The sequence below is a fragment of the Zeus faber genome (assembly GCF_960531495.2).
Source record: "Zeus faber genome assembly, chromosome: 3".
NCBI classification, from domain to species: domain Eukaryota; kingdom Metazoa; phylum Chordata; class Actinopteri; order Zeiformes; family Zeidae; genus Zeus; species Zeus faber.
Genome location: NC_137190.1, coordinates 7,037,492 through 7,057,008, shown reverse-complemented (window position 1 = coordinate 7,057,008; position 19,517 = coordinate 7,037,492). Strand labels below are relative to the sequence as shown.

Below are 19,517 nucleotides of genomic sequence, written 5' to 3'. Positions count from 1 at the left end.
TTATTTATTGTATATAGTTATTATTATTATTATTGTATATAGGTGCATAGTGCAAGGGGGGCACTTTTTAAAATGATAAATATTTTATTAACCTAATTTCATTCATTAATTTATTTGCACAGAGAGCACATTTATATTTTATATGTATTTATCTATTTTGCACGTTTTCATTTTATATATTTTTGTGTATTTATGGATTTTTTTTTTTTACTTATTTGCACCGAACGCATGCTTCCGATTTTCGATTTTTTTTTTAAATGTGCACCGTGAATGTTATGCGTTTTTTTGTCTATTTTCACCGTGTGATGTATATTCTGCACGAAAACAAGTCGACGGTTCACTGTCACCCGCAAGCCCCGTTGTTTACTCGAACTCTGTAGCTGCAGTAAACGGGGACACCGTGGATTTAATGTCAGCCGGTGCGTTTGCAAGTAGCGCCACCTGCGGGCCAAGCAGCATGTCAACCCCAGTTTAGTTGAATACGAAAAGGTCTGAGAAAATACATCAACTTTATTTGCATGATTAAAAAAATTACAACATAGCAATTCACATTTAGAGTCCAATCTTAACTCCAAACATGGTTACTCCCAATCTCGTGTCATTAGAGGTGCACTATAGGCCTATATCGTTCACACATAATCAATAACAAAATCAGATCAGGTCAATCGGAGAAAAATGACCTACAAGTCAAGTGATTACATTGTATTAAACTCCATACCACAATGAGTATTTATGGATTTTTTATACAAATGGAGCTGATATTTTTGTCATAAATACACTTCCGAAACGTTGATTTTGAGATGATCTTATCATGGCTTCTACTGGCCACACCATCCACCTTTGTGTGCCCAATATTCTGAAAACGTGGGGCGCGTTTGAGGCCAGACTCGGTTTTTGACCTCGTCACCGCACGTCGGCAAGCAGAGATCTGAAGTTCTGCAGCTCCCTGATGCTCGTTGAAATTCTGCGGGACATTTCAATGACAATTGTTTTTCAAATTGTATTGTTACGTCTATGTGTGGGAGTAAGCAATATTTATATTGTTATATAATTGTTCTTATTTTGTTTACAAATTCTGGTCAAAAAAAAATATATATATAATAAGTCCACATTATGCAATCCATAAAAAAAAGAAAAAAGAGATTTGAAAGATGGCACACACATGTTATTATTCTAAAATGTGTTATAAAGTGGTTAGACTCTTACAGTACCTTCCAAAAGCATTGAGGAGAGAGACTATCTCCTGGCGGCTAAGCTGGAAAGTGGGCCGTCGGATGCTAGATTTGGGCAGATCCACAATCTGTCGCTCTGAAAACAGGACCTTCAGGGCCGTGCCTAATCCCTGGCTCTGTGTGTGTGTGTGTGTGTGTGTGTGTGTGTGTGTGTGTGTGTGTGTGTGTGTGTGTGTGTGTGTGTGTGTGTGTGTGTGTGTGTGTGCATGCGTGCGTGCGTGCGTGCGTTTGAGTGTGTGTGTTCCGTTTGTGCGTTTGAGTGTGTGCGCGTGTGTGTGTGTGTGTGTATTGAAGGAGAGAAGCACAGTTCAATGACTGAAAAAGTACAGCACGCAGCACATTCCCTAATTTCCCATCAAGACATTATTGACTTTTTACTCCAATATTGACCTCCAATAATCTAATTGTACTTCTTTCCTGTTGTGTATTCCTTAATACTACTGTAGAAAAGGACGACTAGACTGCATCACATTTTGTCTTTTACATTGTCACCTGAGTAGATTAGCTTTCTGATCGGCACAATTATTCTATGAGCCATGTCAAAGGTGAAGTCATTTTCAGTTCCGTCAACATCTTTCCATATCAGACAATTGGGCAAAATAGCGTCTTACAATGATTTTTTTATGGTTACTTAGAGACAACTCACCTGCAGTTTGCCCCAAAGGCGACATTTGAAACAGCCCACACAGTCCATGATTCTGGAAATGTTTCGGAAGGCCAGCCTGATGTCCCCCTGAGGTCAAACAGAGAAACATCCCTGTGTCTGCCTGACTGCATCGATTGTATTGTTCATTCATGTAGTGTACTGTGGATCATGATTAAAACATATGATACTGTCACACATCCTCACATATTTGTTTCGCTTTAATTCGATTTTCATTTCCTACAGTGTCAAGCTCGATTAGGGGCAGTTAGGAATGATTGGGAACCTTTAACTTGGCAGCCTCCTTTTCATCCCCAGCAAACAGAGAGGTTTCATCAAAGTGCAGAGGGAAAGACCTGCAAGGAGAGAGAGAGTGAGAGAGAGAGGGGGAGAGAGAGAGAGAGAGAGGGGGGGAGGGAGAGAGAGAGAAAGAGGGAGAGAAAAGAGAGAGAGGGGGAGAGAAAGAGAGGAAAAAGAGAGAGCGAGAGGGGGGGAGAAGGGGGGGGGGGGGAGAGGGAGCGAGAGAAAGAGACAGAGAAGTAATTTACAAATTACTAATGCCACCCGCTATGAATAACATCTGCTCCGTTGGCAACAGATTAAATACAGGACTCCAAAATTGGACTACAATCAGAATTAGCTGCGTTGGAACAAACGGGCTGCAGTAAATTCAGATGAATGCCAGAACTCCCCCTGGTACAAGGCCGCGCTCTCACTTTGCCAGTTGCAGGATCTCGAGCAGCAGCTCCTTGTGTTTCCGGTCCTGCTCGGGCCGGCCGGTGTAGAGCTGGAAGGACGGGCGCTGGAAAAAGGGCGTGGCTTTGGCCAGGGCGCGCAGCTCGATCAGGTAGAGGAAGTAGAGGTTGCGAAGCCTCTTCGGGCCCTCACCACCCGTCACCTCCGAGTCGAAGCGCTGGCGGAACTCGGAGGTGTTGTGACCCCACTTCCTCTGGTACCAGGTGTCTGCGGGGGGGGGGGGGGGGCTTGAGACCTGTTGGGTTCCATGCGTAAAACAAGATGGAGAGGCTGTTTTTTCTCTCACCGTCCATCAGGTATCTGGCGCTCAGGTGGATGTTGATGCTGGCGTGCAGGCCGGAGATGAGGCGGTAGAAAGCCCTTTTCTCCACGCATTGCCCTGAAGAGGAGAGGGGCCCCCATGAAACACTGACACAGGAAGAGTAAAGACTTCTAGTGGCTTTCTCACGACCGATAACTGATTGTCGGTCCAAAACTTTATGTGTTGGCCAAGTCACAAACAATCGCTCCATTATTTTTTACCAAACCACGAGGACATTTTCACACCCAGATACAAGCTAGAACATTCACGTATTGTTTGTTGCCGAGTTGTCTTCGACATTTCCTGTAATTGTTGTTGTTCTTCTTCTTCTCTGGGCCGCTCCCGTTAGTGGTGGCCACAGTGGATCATCTGCCTCCAACACCTTCTGTTCTGCGCATCTCCCTCCTCCCTTACACCAACCGCCTGCATGTCCTCCCTCACCGCGCCCATAAAGCTTCTCTCCGGATTCCTCTTTTCCTCTTGGACGGCAGCTCCATCCTCAGCCTCCTTCTCCCAATGTAACTCTCATCTCTCCTCCACACGTGTCCAAACCATCTTAATCTGGCCTCTCTCACTTTTCCACTAAACCGTCCAACCCGAGCTGTCCCTCTAATGTGCTCATTCTTAATCCCGTCCATCCTCGTCGCTCCCAATGGAAACGTCAACATCCTCAACTCTGCCACCTCCAGTTCACCCACCTGCCTTTTTGTCGGTGCCACCGCCTCTAAACCGTACAACATGGCTGCTCTCACTACCGGCCTGTACACCTTCCACTTCACTCTTGCTGGAACCCTTTTGTCATGGTTCACTCAGGACACTCTTCTCCACCCACTCCACCCCGCCTCTGCTCTCTTCTTCACCTCTCTCCCGCACTCTCGGCTGCTTTGGATGGACGACCCCAAGTACTTGAACTCATCCGCCTTCTCCGCCTCCACTCCTTGCATTCTCAGCTTTTTCGCCGCCCTCCCTCCCATTCAGGCACATGTATTCTGTAATTGCTACAGGTAACATATTGAGTGTGGACAATTGTAAAGCTGTGTTCAAACCTCCATCAAACCGCAGCAAGGTTCGCTTGCAAGCGGACACGTTTTGCTCACCTGGCCGACACCGGGACGCACGTTCACGCCTCAAAAAAAGTCAGAACTTTAGCGGTTTGGACATTCAGGACGTTTTTCCTCAGTTAGAGACATCTAACACGCTTCTACATTTAAAAAAAAAAAAAAAAAAAAAAAAGGCAGAAAAACAATGTCACTTTTCTTTCATATTCGACATGTTTCCCGAGCCCTGTTTTATCCTCGTAGGCAGAACCACCGCCTCCGTCGGCGTCAGCGTGGGTGCATCCCTGACTCGTGAGGCGCTCTGTTCCCCCACTGTTCCGCGGTGCGTCTCTCATTAACCTCCCTATAGAATGCTTGGCCGCGGCTCAACGTTCTGCTGTTCGCTGCTCTGCACCGGCAGCGTACCGTACCTTCCAGCCAGCTGTAGAAGGCTCTCGCTGAAAAAAAGAAGAAGAACAACGACGTCTTCAGCGGTAATGCGCTGCACAGTGAAATCGTACTTCAAATGCTGCAAATTCATAACGTAAAGGAAATTAAAAAAATAAACAAACACTTCTCACCTTCCTTTCCCTGATGCGTGTAGAATGCACTGGGATTTAGAGGGCGCTGGATAGTATACGGTCTGTGAAGAGAGACGCAATCTTCAGACATCTACATCCACCCCCCTACTTCATTTTATTTTATTTTTTTTAAATGGACCGAGTTCACTTCATGCACTGTTCCCGTGCCCGGTGCAGGTCTCACTTGAAGCAGTTCTCCTCATAGATGCTGTTCCAGATCTGCCAGGCCTGCGGCCCCTTGTAGCCCGTGTAGCGCTCCGGGTTCAGCAGCAGGTCCACGTACTGCGAGTCGGGAGAATCCACGTCTGGGACGCAACAACGTGAACCAGCGCTCAGTCACAGTCTTTCGCAAGACTAAAATCACACTGACAGACGAGCTCGAACCAAAACCCAGCCAGAGGAAACTGAACGACCATATAAGGATATACATATATGGACTACAGTGTATGGAGGATGAGGCAGCCCTGTCGTAGACACTGTATAAGGCTCCATTACCAATATTATGTGGATGCCGATAACAGGAGGATGTATTCACATATAAACCACATAAACGCAAATATAATTTGTGTAAAGGTAATGAAAGTTCAAATCAACCATCAGTAGAGCAAAGTATATTTTTGGATGGACTCCTACCGTCAGTCACGCAGAAGCGCTCGGCCTCGTCGTCGTAGTTTTTCCAGCTCTGCAGAGCCTCTCTGGTCTTCTCGCTAGTAGAAACAAAAGAGGATCAGCTGGTTGGAGGTTTTCCTTCCTCTGGAAATTCCCCCGGGATCAATAAAGTGTTACACCTTGTCTTATCCATCTTATGTCTAAAGTATGATTGCGAGCAAACGCACCTGAGAGAGACGTTCACGGCTCCAAGAAGCTCGGCTTTCTCGCAGTCGTAGAGCTGCTCGTTGGCTTCCGCTGAGTACTGTACAGGCGAGAGGAAGAGAGGTGGAATTGGGGTCAAACTGTAGGTATTCGCACGTGCACAAATTCAAAGCTAATGTGAATTTTGCAAGCATGTGAAGTCATTTTCAACCATAACATGGTAGAAAATATAGAACAAATAACACATCCTATCAAGTAATGCATATATTCCCAGTAGTATTACCCAGTATGATACTCAAATGCACTGGTAGACCTATGTTATAGGTGCTATATACCTATGTTATAATGCACTATCATTGATTGCAGGCTGTGAAGCCTAAAAGTGTTCACCTCTATCTAAAACCAAATAGAATTACTAAAGAGCTATGCCTCATGGTATGGGAATGGGGAATGGAATGTCTGCACCGTCTTCTTGCGGAGCACGGTGCTGTCCTCTTTGCGGCATGGGAAGGGACATTCTAACTACATCCCCGTCCGGCCCACAGGAAAAATAACTTCCTACTCTGTCAATATCACATACAGCTATAAATACAGCTACTCTCAATTGATGTGAATGAAAGACAAGATGTGATATGATGTAATGGACGCTGTTCCTGATAATTCAATGACCATGCAAAAACAAAACGGCTTAAACTATGATGAGGTATTCCAAATGGTGTTATTTGTTTTGGTCAGAACAATTTGTACAAGGGAAGACAAAAAAAAAAAAAAAGAAACCCCACATATTAAGTCTCGTTGAAGCAGAAGAACATATTCTTCATCATTTCAACAAACAAACCACAATCCACTCCAACTGTTCACCTTATTGTGGCTGTGGGACTGGATTCCCTCCGGCACCTCGTTCTGTGAAAACAGGATTGAATTTCAATGCAAATCGGGTGTTGGTTTCCGGGAAGCAGGTGGAGCTTCAGAGACACTCACAGGAGAGCAGGGCTTCACAGCGCAGTCTCTCAGGCCACAATGACTGTTGTCGGCCCAGAATGGACACGGCTTGTTCAGGTTTGCCTGCAATGGAAGCCGTTGTTCATGCGTGAGAGGACTTCAGCGTTTTCCCCCTCGCTCTCTCTCTCTCTCTCTTTGCTTCTAACTCTCCATCTTTCTGTCTATCTAGTCATGTGTATGCATGTGTGTGTGTGTGTGTGTGTGTGTTTGTGTGTATGAATGTGTGTGGATGCGTATGTGTGCGTGTGTGCGTGTGTGCGCGTGCATGTGTGTGCTTAGTCGACCAATATAGGATGCTACCTTGAAGAATCTGAAGTAGTCAGACTCCAGCAGCTTTTGGAGTTTAGGGAAAAGCAGATTGTTGTTGAAGGCATTGATGGTCTCCACGTCGCAAGCACAGTCGTCCAGGGTCCCTGTGACCTGACACAAATATTCATGTACAGTAAAGCACTCGCAGGTCTATTGCACTTCTCTCCATCGCAGGGTGGAGCTGACAGCGTTGCCATTCAGTCGAGGAAAGCAAATAATGATGATATGTACACACTCAGAACTTGAGAACACAGTGATATTATGTCATGTCCTAGTTTGAGCCACAATGAAAACTTATAATGTTGATTTAACAACATTACTGTCACTGAACATGCAAACACTTCAACCTCGGGGCAGGGCCGGTTTATTTGTGTAGTACATTTCATATACAGTACAAGGGCAACACAATGTGCATGACATAAAGAAATATCAGCGCAAAAAAGAATAAAAGCATAGAAATAAAAAGCTAGAAACAGATAAGGCCGTTGAAGAACAATTCAAAATATGAAAACAGAATAAAAAAAATAAAATGATAAAAATGAATAGATAAAAATATAATATATGTATATAGAGATTTTTTTTCAATTCTTTTATTTTAATCTCTTTTTTGGTTTGCAATGTTTTGCTGCTGTGAACTAAGGTATAAATAAAAGTAAGATGTAGAAGATACTTATGATTGATTGTAAAACAGGATAGTTGGTAAATTTAAGTATATTTAACAGTTGCTTAATATAAGAATTTTATTATAAGACCCTGGGGTGTGACGTAAAATAAATAGGGCGTAGATTGTGTGTGCCGGGAGGGGTCCATTCATCTAAATAGACCAATAACCCCACTCCCCGTAATCAAATCACCATGAATGAAGATACGTGCAGCTATACACATGATCGCGTTTTTTGGTTTTCTCGAATCAATATTCATTGTCAATCAAAACGCAACCGGTTTTTTTTTTGTTTTGTTTTGTTTTCAAACGCCCCTCTGCATTGCGTGACTTGGTTGCGCCCAACCTCCCCCACCCCCGCGTGTTCGCCACCCCATGCTGCGTTCGGTGGAACTCGGAAATCGGACATCCCTGCTCGGTACTACTACATCCGGTAGAGTGGACGTGTGTAAGGCGGGCGATCGACCCCCAAAACCGGGCTCCGTTTGGACCAGAACTCGCCCTTCTCCTCCACGTTTCCGAGTGTGAGGTCTGTTTTTTTCCCCTCTCACTCCAATGAACAATAAAGCTCGAGTGGACGAAAAGAGCCGAAGAAGACCCGGCCGTGGGAATTCAGGTACGGCAGCTCACGTCGAAGCAACTGGGTAGAACAATAAGGTGAAAGGAAGACAAATAGAAGGCAAAGGGAGCAGAGAATAGAGGCAGAACCGAAAATAGAAAGAGGAGGAGACGGAACAATAAACCTCGGCCTCGACAAAGTTGTCCGCCGTGCAAGGGAAGCGGAGGGTCGTTCTCACCTGGCAGAAGCACCTGTTCGCCGCGGAGCCGCTCGCCCGCAGGACGCTCACCTGGAGGATGCTCACCTGGAGGATGCTCACCCGGAGGAGCAGGTTTCCGCCAAGCGCCCTCATTTTCCCACGCCAAAATATCCCAAACGGTGTCTCCCAGGCGGCGGGCGACGAGCTACGCGTCCCGGGGGTTGTTGTCGAGTTGCGACGCCTGGCCGTTGCTCCGCTTCCTGGTATTGAGTCATTGTGAGCGTGGCTCCTACGTGTAGTACGTGACAAAGCTGAGACGACACGCGTCTCCGTGTCCCGGGTGCGCTCAACCCGTAGAAGTTGTCGCGGACAAGCCACGCGAGGCCCGCTCCGTGGACCACGACGTAATCCGTGCGTTTCGTTCGGTTTGGCGGACGGGTTTTGCGTTGACGCGCGTCGCAGTGACGTCGATGCGCCGCATGGGGGCGGTCGAGGCTCCCAAAGCGGTTTCCCCTTCTCCATTCTGACCTTAGTCCTTAGAATATAAAGTTGGTCATTACATTGTATGGTTTTTACTTCCTATGAGTCATTTAGATACTTGTCCATTTTTAAATGCTAAAAAAAAAAATGTCCTTCATTGTGATCCACATTGTTTGTATATTGGTTTCTAGCAATAAAAAGAAAAAGAGAGAGCCCCTCTTGCAGTCTTTCAAAAGTATTTTTATTAGAAGCAGAACACACAGCAATACACACAGAGAGCAAACACCTCGTGGTACAGTGTTACAGAGAGATACTATTCTATTTTCTCACCAAATGTTAATCCGTTTTATATCCCTTTGTTGGTATTATTCAATACAGTTTGTATAAGGGCAGTAATAAGTTAATAATAACCAATAATTGACCAATCTTCTTCTTCTCTGGGCCGCTCCCGTTAGCGGTGGCCACAGCGGATCATCTGCCTCCAACGCCTTCTGTTCTGCGCATCTTCCTCCCTTACACCAACCGCCCTCACCGCGCCCATAAAGCTTCTCTCCGGCTTCCTCTTTTCCTCTTGGACGGCAGCTCCATCCTCAGCCTCCTTCTCCCAACGTAACATCTCATCTCTCCTCCACACGTGTCCAAACCATCTCAATCTGGCCTCCCTCACTTTTCCACCAAACCGTCCAACCCGAGCCGTCCCTCTAATGTGCTCATTCTTAATCCCGTCCATCCTCGACCGGTAATTGATTGAAAATGAATGAAGCGATATAAAATTATGACTTTTTTTTTTCTACATATACAACATAGATAGATATAGATCATGATAAAGAACGACACCAATCTTTCAAGAACAACAACAACAAAAAAAATCTTCATATGTAGATATAGCAATAGGTCTAAGGTCCGCAGCGCCCCCTACTGGCTGGAATCCACCCCCACTGAGCGGGAGCGGGGCTCCAGTGAAAGGAAGCAGACTTCCTTCTCTGTCAAATGAGCAAACGATTTCCATTCACTCTGATGTCGCCCAAACCGCCTGGGCTCTGGATCTGGATGGGGGTTTTTTTTATGACGTTTTTTTTAAACTTCCACTCCCAGGTGAATGAGCAGCCCCTGGGGTTTGTTTGTAACCCGCAGTGATCTATAATCCCACATCCTCGTTTTTGACTCTGAAACGTGTGGTGCGGTGTGGTGTGGATACCCCCCCACCCCCCTTTTTTTTTTGTTTTTCATATATATTTTTTTGTTTCTTTACCATTGACCCTCCTCCCCCTCTCTCCCCCCTCCCTCCCCCCCCCCTCCCCGGTCCCTGTACGGTACCTCCATTCTCTATTTCTAGGGCCCCGGCGCTGCCAGGCCCCTGACGTCATCGCTCCGTGTTAATTATTAGCATGTGGGAAGCGCCGAGGCTCCCAGTCAGACTGCTGCTGCTGGAGAGAGAGAGAGGGAGGGAGGGAGGGAGGGAGAGAGACAGAGGGGGCGAGCGAGAGAGAGAGACAGAGAGAGAGAGAGAGAGAGAGAGGAGGAAAAGTTAGGCGACATGGAAAACCTCTCCCAGCCGCTCCCCAAAAGCCTCACTGCCGCCCCGACGACCGACCAACAAGTAAGTAAGATTACCATTATTACTACTGTTGCTGTTATTATTGCGTCTTTTATTCTAACTTGTCCGCCCGCCTGTCTGTCTGTCTGTCTGTCTGTCGGTCGGTCGGTCGGTCGGGTTTTTTTTATTTTTTATTTTATTTTTTACATTTATTGAAGTATTTTTTTACAGGAGCGCCTCTTGTTCACTGGAGCGCTTTACTCAGAATCACACCCAGCATCTGAATAAAGAAGAGTTTTCCGTGTTATTCCGTGTTATTCCGTGTTATTCCGTGTGCGTATATGTTATTATATGTTATTCTACTCCGATCTCCCCCCAGGGTGGCGAAATGCCGGAGCATGATGACTTTGAATTATGTTATTACACGGTAGTGAACGGCTCAGATTTTTATTTTTTTTATTTTTGATTTTTTTTACACATATCAAGCTCCATCCCCGGGACGTTACTACAACACTACTACTGTACCGGAGCGTTACCGCGCGTCCATGAGCACGTCGGCGGCGTTTTCATTCCCACTCCGCTGTGTTCATTCTAGCGGAGTGACAGTCTGACACCGTCGCGCTTCCCTCCCTGTCCTCGGTCTTTAAATCCCCCGAACCGCTCGCGGCAGCGGTGCTTGAGAAGCCCCCTGATGTCGCGGTCGGCGCAGAGAAATCCGACCGCGCGTCCTCTCTCCCTTCCCTACCTTCTGGGTCCATCCGACGGAGGGACCCCCCCCCTCCTCCTCCTCCTCCTCCTCCTCCGCCCGCCGGCACCGTTTCTTCGGGGGAAAAACCCTGGGACGCGCGGCTCCAAATACTACTACCGACGTTTGTATTTTTAGGAATGGGTGGATACGAATCCCAATCATTTATTTCGGTCGCGGCGGCGGATGCCACAAGCCCGTGCATGGGCGACAGCGAGGAGGCGACCTAGAAATGCAAGTAGGAGAGATGTGGGCTGGACGTCTGCTTGTTGCAGGAGCAACAGGGACACTGTCGCATTCCCATTGCGTCTGGAATAGACTGTACAAAGTGTGTGCGTGCGTGTGTGTGGAGATGCACTAAAAGAGAGCCACATAGAGGTCATTGTTTTTAACACTGGCCTTTCCCCCCCACATCCTTATTTCTGCAGGCCTAAGGGGGATTCCCTGAAGAAAATGCCCATGAGGGTGAAACTATTGTGACAGCGTGCACCGGAAGAAAGCTGACTCATCACAAATCAATCCTTCTGGTTGCGACTAAGCACCTGCGAGCGGCTAATATCACCTAATGCCGAGCTGGACGTAACGCCCGGCGACCGCCATCCCCCCGCCCCCTCAGCGAGAGACTGACAGAGGAACACGGCGGCGGAGACGATCGAACGGAGAAGATATTACAGAAACACCAGAAGCTTCCGACTCCTGTAGTGACACAGCCAACCATATAGATATAAATATATAAGAATACCAAGGTCCTAACCGAGGTTTCTCCCGATGTCCCCGCCATCGCTGAGAGCAATAATGATCCTGCAGCACACCAGCCAGACCTCCCTCCACCTGAACGCTCCCAAGCACTGATATCTTCAAAGAGCAGCCCGGCTGATAAGGCCGCCCGAGATCTGAAGGGCCGTCAAGCTCAACGCTCCCCAACCCAGCCGCTGGCCATCCCCAACGTGTCCACCGTCCCCCACCGGTCGGCGCAAGGCCCCTCTCTCCCTCGTGCCGCCCCCGATTCCTGTACGGCGCCGGCACCCCTCGACCATGATGTTTCGCGACCAGGTGGGCGTGCTGGCCAGCTGGTTCAAGGGGTGGAACGAGTGCGAGCAGACGGTGGCCCTGTTGTCCCTGCTGAAGAGGGTGAGCCGGACCCAGGCCCGCTTCCTGCAGCTGTGCCTGGAGCACTCCCTGGCCGAGTGCACCGAGCTGCACGTGCTGGAGGGGGAGGCCAACAACCCAGGTGAGGCAGCCGCCGCCCACGGGGGTCCCGGCACGCACGCACACACAGATCCACCAAGAATAACACTACATGGGCAAACCATTAAGTGAAAGTAGGCGAAGCAGCACTTTGTATCCTAACAGTTCATTGTGTGGAGAAGTTTGGGTTTTTGGGGAGCGGGTTAGACTCAGTGTTAGCTCAGCTGGGACCGCCGCTGGCCAGAGAGGTCAGCCAGTCAGCCAGCCAACCAACCAGTCCAGAGTGCTACAGACACAAAGTGCTGTAGTATTCACTGGGATAGCACCAGGCCATGGCACCCCAAGGGGGCCTGGCCAGGTTTGTTGCATCAGACTACGGCGTGGCCATGGAAACAAAAACCGTAGCAACGGCCCGGTCTCATGAAAAATAGAATGAGGGTGCTGCTGCTGTTGCTGCTGCTGCTGCTGCTGCTGCTGCTGCTGCTGCTGCTGCTGCTGCTGCCGCCGCTGGTGCTGGTGGTGTTGTAATGGAGTGCGTGCGTACCTATAGTGAACAACATCTGCAGCCAATAATTCACTCGCTGGTCTATACAGTGTAGTCAGGGAAGATGTCAATGGAAATTATTGGGGTGACATTACGGCCTTACCCTGTGGTGTCTCTCCCTCACACACACGCCAACACACGCACGCACGCACACACACACACACACACACACACACACACACACACACACACACACACACACACACACACACACACACACACACACACACAGCGCACATGGGATTGCCATCAGACTTTACAGTGGGCAGTGGCTGCAGTTAATGCAGGCTGCTCTCTGTTATTGTTCAGTAAAGCTGGAGACATCAAAGCGGACGTTGTGTATGACGTTCCTCAAGTGGGTTCCTCCCAAATCCGAGCTGGTGTGTACCATCAGAGACTGGAGAAGGGGAAAGGGGATGGGGGGGTGGGGGGGGGGGGTTAATTCGTTTGTTAATATTTGTATCCCTGCTCAGTCTGTATCAACATCGTTTTAATTCCCTTAGCTATACCTCCTGCCGAGCTGCATTTAAATTCTGGCATTTCAATCCTTGTATTGAATTGATAGATTCCAAGATAAGGACAGAATTCTTTGTCTAGCGGAGGGACATACTGGCGTACACAATATACAGGCCGGTGAGTGTGAGATTAGTTTCGTTTCTCACTCTGGAGTAAACCCTGAGTGTATTTCCATGTTGTGCTATTGAATTGTTAGGATGTGGGATCATGTCTGGTTTGCATGTCTGCTGTTAATGGACACGGCTACACCGCTTGATCGATGGAGTCCTTCAGCAGCGACAGCCGAGAGACTTTCTCAGACCTTGACGTTGACAGAGGCAGACTTTTCAATTTTTTGTTTTGCCGCTTCTTTCGACTTCATGAGTGTGAAAGTGTTTCAAATTCCCGGTAAAATAAGCCTTTGAATATGTTGGTGTTCACGTGAATATTTTGGTAGTCGTGAGCCTGTACCTTCTTCTTCCACCTTCATGCGCCCTCCTAATTGATTGCCTGGCCCGTGGCCGCACCCTGCCCTCCCGTCCCACCTGTGTCAGCTTCAGGTGGGCTCATACAGCACGGTACCCACAGTATCAGCAGCGTTGACAAAAGGCCTTTGAGTGTCCCTCGAAGGTGACAGTGTTCCCTCTGGAATTTCGGCAGATTGTTACGTAAAGCCATTGTTGTGATTCCTTCGGATTTAAACTCACAGGAGATTCAAGATTAGAGTAAATTAAGTCACGATTTCTATTGCCACAATGCCTTCCTGAGACAAGTCAGCAAACAGTCAGCGACAGTGGCAAAAGTCATTTTTTGTATAAGCAGTAAGTGAATAACTCCTTTCATGATCCCAGAATCGAGTGAATCACAGTTTCAGGTGGAGATCGGACCTCAGGGGTATTTAATGGTTAACAGGCAGCTGGAAGTCTCCGGCCCGAGTGGAAAAGCGCAACTATTTGGAGAGCGGTGTACAAATGAATGGAATCCTAAATGACCTACTTCTCTGAGTGTCTGAAGAGGCTGCCTTGTTTTCGGGATTCAGCAAAAGATGGGACTGACTCTCCACCGGAGATACACCACGGCAGTCAATGGCCGCACTGTTTTTCTGTCCGATGGATGCTCTTAAGCCATTCCAGTCCTTCTCTTTTGATTAAATCCTATTTTTAGCATGTACAACAGAGATCTCTTTCCCTGTTCAAGTTGTTTATTTGTTTGTTTGGCTTGTAAGTTTGTTTTTCGTCCTCTGATAGCGAGCTTCTTGTTTTGTTGAACCTACTCTTTTCATTTCAACCCAATGGCTGTCATAAGGGCTCGGGCTGTGCATCGAGAACCAGTTCTGATCTGGAGCTGGCTTCAAATTGCCCAATTCACTAGAATTGAAGCTACGACCTAATGCTTCCAGTTGTGGATGTTGTCCAGCTGAATGCTGCTGCCAATCGCAACTTAAGACATAATAAAATTGTGTGTTGCGTATGAGAATACTCCAGAACTCTGAAACAAATAACTTGGCAAAATAAAAAACTATTTCATTGAAATTATGGTAGTTAATTAGTTATATACCATGAGCAGCCACAACATTAAAACAGCCACTAATAACCACTAATATTGTGAAGTTCCCCCTTGTGTCGTCAAAACAGCTGTGACCCGTGGAGGCATGGACTCAACACTCCTTCAGAAAGACCTCTGAAGGTGTCCTGTGGTATGTTGCACCAAGACGTCAGCAGCAGATCCTTTAAGTCCTGGAAGTTGTGAGGTGGGGCCTCCATGGCTCGGGCTTGTTGTTCCAGCACATCCCACAGATGCTCCATCGGATCGGACCCTAACCCCACCCATCGACATGATGTAGAAGAAAACGTGATTCATCAGACCAGGCCACCTTCTTCCATTGCTCCATGGTCCAGTTCTGACGCTCACGTGTCCATTGTAGGTGCTTTCAGTGGTGGACAGGGATCAGCATGGACACTCTGACCGCTCCCATACGCAGCAAGCTGTGATGCACTGTGTGTTCTGACACCTTTCTATCATAGCAGCATTCACTTTTTCACCAATTTGTGCTACAGTAGCTCTTCTGTGGGATCGAACCAGACGGGCTGGACTTCTCTCCCCATGTGCATCAATGAGCGCATGGGCACCCATGACCCTGTCACCGGTTCACCGGTTGTCCTTCCTTGGACCACTTTTGGTAGCTACTAACCATTGCATACCAGGAACACCCCACAAGACCTGTGGTTTTGGAGATGCTCTGACCCAGTCATCTAGCATCACAATGTGGTCCTTGTCAAAGAGGCTCAGATCCTTACGCTTGACCATTTTTCCTGCTTCCAAAACATCAACTTCAACAACTGACTGTTCACTTGCTGCCTAATATATCCCACCACTTCACAGGTGCCACTGGAACCAGATGAGCAATGTTATTCACATCACCTGTCACTAGTTTTAATGTTGTGGCTGATCGGTGTATATTATTAATTCTACAGTAGGAATGTAAAATAATAATGATACCCATCCCTAATCATGACAGAGGCTCTCACACTAGAACAATCTCATGTGTCTGACTACCATGTATCTCAAGTATGTGTATGTATTCATATGGACACACAATGTGTGTTTGGTGTACATGGTCTGAAGACACTGCAACAGCGAATACTGAGGTTCAAACAGACACACACACACACACACACACACACGCACACACACACACACACACACACACACACACACACACAGACAGTCACACAGTAGGCTTAAGGTGCCACTATACTCTCAGAAAACAGGACTTTGTTCCACAGTGTACCACTTCTAATGGTATAGTATACTGACAGTGGTATTTTATTTATATATATATATATATATATATATATATATTTTTTTTTTATTTTTTTTTTTTATTTTTATTTTTTTTCTTTTTTTTCCTAAAAATCTTTATTTGTTCACAGTAGACGGCCTACTTTCAGTAAGGGGTGGGGTTGGGAAAGGACAGTAGGTCTGGTGTTCTGAGTGACTAAGTCCACCGGGGTGTGATGTGGTGTGGACTGCTGACCTGGCAGGTTCGGCTGCTTGGGCTGGTTGTTGTGGTGATGTGTGTGTGTGTGTGTGTGTGTGTGTGTGTGTGTGTGTGTGTGTGTGTGTGTGTGTGTGTGTGTGTGTGTGTGTGTGTGTGTGTGTGTGTGTGTGTGCGCGCGCGCATGCGCGCGTGCGTGCGTGTGTCATGTACAGAGACCTGTGTTGTTGTAGGGTTTGTAGGCAAAGGGTGACCGAGACAGACTCGGTAAAATAAAGTCTGCGTCTTGTGTCTTTGGGCTGCGGTTGGGGAAGAGAGGGTCTGAGTCACTGTGTTAGATTAAAAACTCCTCCACTTCTGGCTGCATATTTGAATAAACTGAAAAAGAGAGTCTTGAAGTAAGAACAATGATGAATGATGTAATGACATCATCAACAGACGTACAATGCTTGTCATAGTTAGTGAGATATGATCATGTGTAATGGCCGTATAGCCTTCTGGATACAAAAAGGGTGATTACAATTAAAATTGCAGTGTGTGTCATAGGGTTTGGGTTATTATTGTAATATTGTCAGGATACAATCGCAACAGTCAATTTCAGTTAAAATAAAAACAAAAAACTTTTTAGACCAGTTGGTAAAATGCCATTTCTAATCTAATCTTTGTAATCCTGTGCTCTGAAGACAGTGTTGAAGCGTTAAACGAGTGTTGCAGAATGGAGTTGAATGGTGTGAGGTCTGTGCCAACTGAAAGCATCCGGAGGAGATGACTTCCGTCGGTCGTCAAGCACTTTATGGCCGTTGCTCATGCCAGGGCTCCTCTGAAGAAGAACATCTTACAGCCAGAAAGGTCAAAAATCCCAGGAAATGCCCCAAGTTGAACAGGCCTTTCAAATCTAGGTCACAGTGTTACTTCCAGCTACAGAAAATTCCCCTCCGTCTATGATGTCCATGATCATTGGATGTGTTTAGCCACCGAGGGAAAGGCTGTCTGTGTTAAAAAATGAAATAAAGTTACCCTGTCTCGTGTAGTAGCTGACTAATATTCAATAAAATTATTTCCGGGCACTTCTCGTGTCATCTTTCGCCAGGTGAAAACTCGGAAAAATCTGAGCACAGGCGCTCCCGTCGGCCCGAGACGGTGAAGCTGTGAACGGACGGCGTCGGGGATACTGTCTAGGAATGTGGTCGTATCGGAATCAGGAAAACACGCTCGGGTCAGGCTCTCAGTGGGGGCGCGATTGGAAGGCGTGTTTTCCAGCGTGCGGTGGGGATGAGACGCGCTGGAAAATGGAACGGATTCCAACTTCCAACTGCTCTCCCCAGCCCGCCCCGCTGCGGTCTGGCTCCCGGGTTTTATTGAACAAGTTTGTCTTATCTCGAAGCGTACCCTGTCCACTTCTGTCGTTTGTTTTTCTCTCTCTCAGTTCAAATATCATTTAATAAAAAAGAAACAAAAAAAAAACCTCCTACCTCTTCACCTGTGCAAATATGATTAAATGCGCCACCAATTAAAAAAAAACAACAAAGAAAACATACTGATTCATAGTAGGTGATGTATTATACAGAGAATAACGGATATATTAAGTATTAATGAAAGGGGAGACCATATATTATTTTATATTCACACATTCCCTTTCCCTCTCGCTCTGTCTCTCTCTCTCTCTCTCTCTCTCTCTCTGTCTCACACACACATGGACAAACATAATCTCGAGTCAAACAGACAAACATAATCCACATCCTTTGTGCCTTTCTTAAACCCCCCCCCAGAAAAAAACCCTCCTACCCCTTCTTCCTGTCCTATCTGCCGCCGAGTGGGAGAGAGAGATAGAACGAGCGCTTGTGTTCCGTTTGGGTGTCAAACTATTTCATCGCGCCCACGCATGAGCAAACAGTTTATTTCTGGAAGTTGACGCCGTGTTCTGTGAACTCGTACTGAACCTCTGCAACGGGGACGTAGGACCTGCCAAATCACCGGGGAAGGACGTGTGTGTGTGTGTGTGTGTGTGTGTGTGTGTTTGTGTGTGTGTGTGTGTGGAGGGGGGGGGGGATCTTCCTCCTTCCTTCCCAATAGGCTGAAGCTGTCTCCTTCCAGCTCTCTGGTCCCAGGTGTGTGTGTGTGTGTTGGTGCGTATAACACATCCTTTTTGGCGGCGGGGAACCAGCGTCCGGCAGGACCTCACAGCGCTGGGAGACACTCCAAACTGTCTCTGACTTCATCACACTGAGAGGGAGGAGGCGCGGAGTCACCGATAGAGTGATTCCACTTAATGACAGACTGATTATGCCACCGAGCGCCTCGTAAATCTGGAGTTCTAGCACCCCCCCCGTGAATTTTTATTCCCGGACTTTCCATGGAATACTTGTATTAAGGCGCCCGTTTGGGCACGGAGTGTGTTGACAAACAAACCAGATGGCGACGCACGGCGGTCAGCCGCGTCAGACAAGAGACATTTAAAGTAACGGGAGGGACACAGAAGGTTTTGCTAAAATGCAAGGTGGTTGGGATTTAAAAAGGAAATTGCACAATTTTCCACAACTTTGAAATTCTACGTTAATTACAAGGGGTTCGTAATATTGTGGTGAATGTGAAAACAGATTTGCCATTTGTTTGAGTGTGTGCGTGTGTGTGTGTGTGTGTGTGTGTGTGTGTGTGTGTGTGTGTGTGTGTGTGTGTGTGTGTGTGAGATTTGCGTTTCAAATTCTTGATTGACAGGCACACACTCGGACCCCTCCCATGACTTACTTTCACTCCAGTCATTTACTTTCTAATGCTGGTTTGACGGCATTTAATACTGGGAGAGAAGGAGGGAGCAAGAGAGGGAGGGGGGCGGGTGAGAGAGGGAGGGAGAACAGGTGAGGGAAGCAGATATGCCGGCCTGGCTCATAGATGACCAGTCGGTGTCGTCCAGACGAGACCAGACATACAGGCGTATAATGTTTCCCCATATAGTCGCCCAGCCCCCAGCCCTAGCCCTCCAGCCCTAGCCCTCCAGCCCCCAGCCCTAGCCCTCCAGCCCCAGCCCCCAGCCCTCCAGCCCCCAGCCCTCCAGCCCCCAGCCCCCAGCCCCCAGCCCTAGCCCTCCAGCCCCCAGCCCCGAGCCAGCTGCCTGCGGTATACAGTACACTTCATTGTATACTGGGACTGGTTGGGCTTGGGCGCCGTCCAGACCCAACCGTGCAGGCAAGCAGATCCATCAAGACAAGGGTGCACACAGAATCACGTAAGGTTGGCTTGCAGGAGGCAGGACGCCAACCAGCGGTGGAAAAACTACTCATGTCTTAAGTAGAAGTATAAATACCCTGGAAAAAAAAGACCCCCATTCAACAAAGCATTGATAGTATTTGATATTAAATGTGCTTCTGAAAAGTGTGATGCTGTTATATTAAAAAGTATGAGCACTTGTTCAAAACCATGACCTCGTAGTTTGGTGTGGG

General features: G+C 47.4%; 2 protein-coding genes across 4 annotated transcripts in view; one reads left to right on the top strand and one right to left on the bottom strand.

Moving 5' to 3' along the window:
* Positions 1-590: 590 nt before the first annotated feature.
* ero1a (endoplasmic reticulum oxidoreductase 1 alpha) lies at positions 591-8,427 on the bottom strand. Of its 2 annotated transcripts, XM_079998064.1 has the most exons (15): positions 8,133-8,427; positions 6,666-6,785; positions 6,345-6,428; positions 6,225-6,266; positions 5,387-5,463; positions 5,184-5,257; positions 4,735-4,855; positions 4,551-4,612; positions 4,401-4,427; positions 2,918-3,010; positions 2,592-2,838; positions 2,162-2,231; positions 1,879-1,965; positions 1,212-1,348; positions 591-964 (listed from the first exon to the last, which is right to left on the bottom strand). In XM_079998064.1, exons 1-15 carry the CDS (start codon positions 8,244-8,246, stop codon positions 904-906), a joined length of 1,416 nt encoding a protein of 471 aa, XP_079854190.1. In that variant the 5' UTR covers positions 8,247-8,427; the 3' UTR covers positions 591-903. The 2 variants fall into 2 exon arrangements, 1 of the variants encoding a protein (XP_079854190.1); XR_013844079.1 differs by lacking the exon at positions 591-964 and having other exon boundaries at positions 1,331-1,348; positions 2,083-2,231.
* A 1,666-nt stretch (positions 8,428-10,093) lies between these two features.
* The window catches only part of samd4a (sterile alpha motif domain containing 4A), a 47,055-nt gene continuing 37,631 nt past the window's right edge, over positions 10,094-19,517 (top strand). For both annotated transcript variants that reach the window (XM_079998294.1, XM_079998293.1), the window contains exons 1-2: positions 10,094-10,173; positions 11,284-12,086. In XM_079998294.1, coding sequence (XP_079854420.1) covers positions 11,891-12,086 — 196 coding nt within the window. In that variant the 5' untranslated portion in view covers positions 10,094-10,173; positions 11,284-11,890. The remainder of the gene's footprint in view (positions 10,174-11,283; positions 12,087-19,517) is intronic.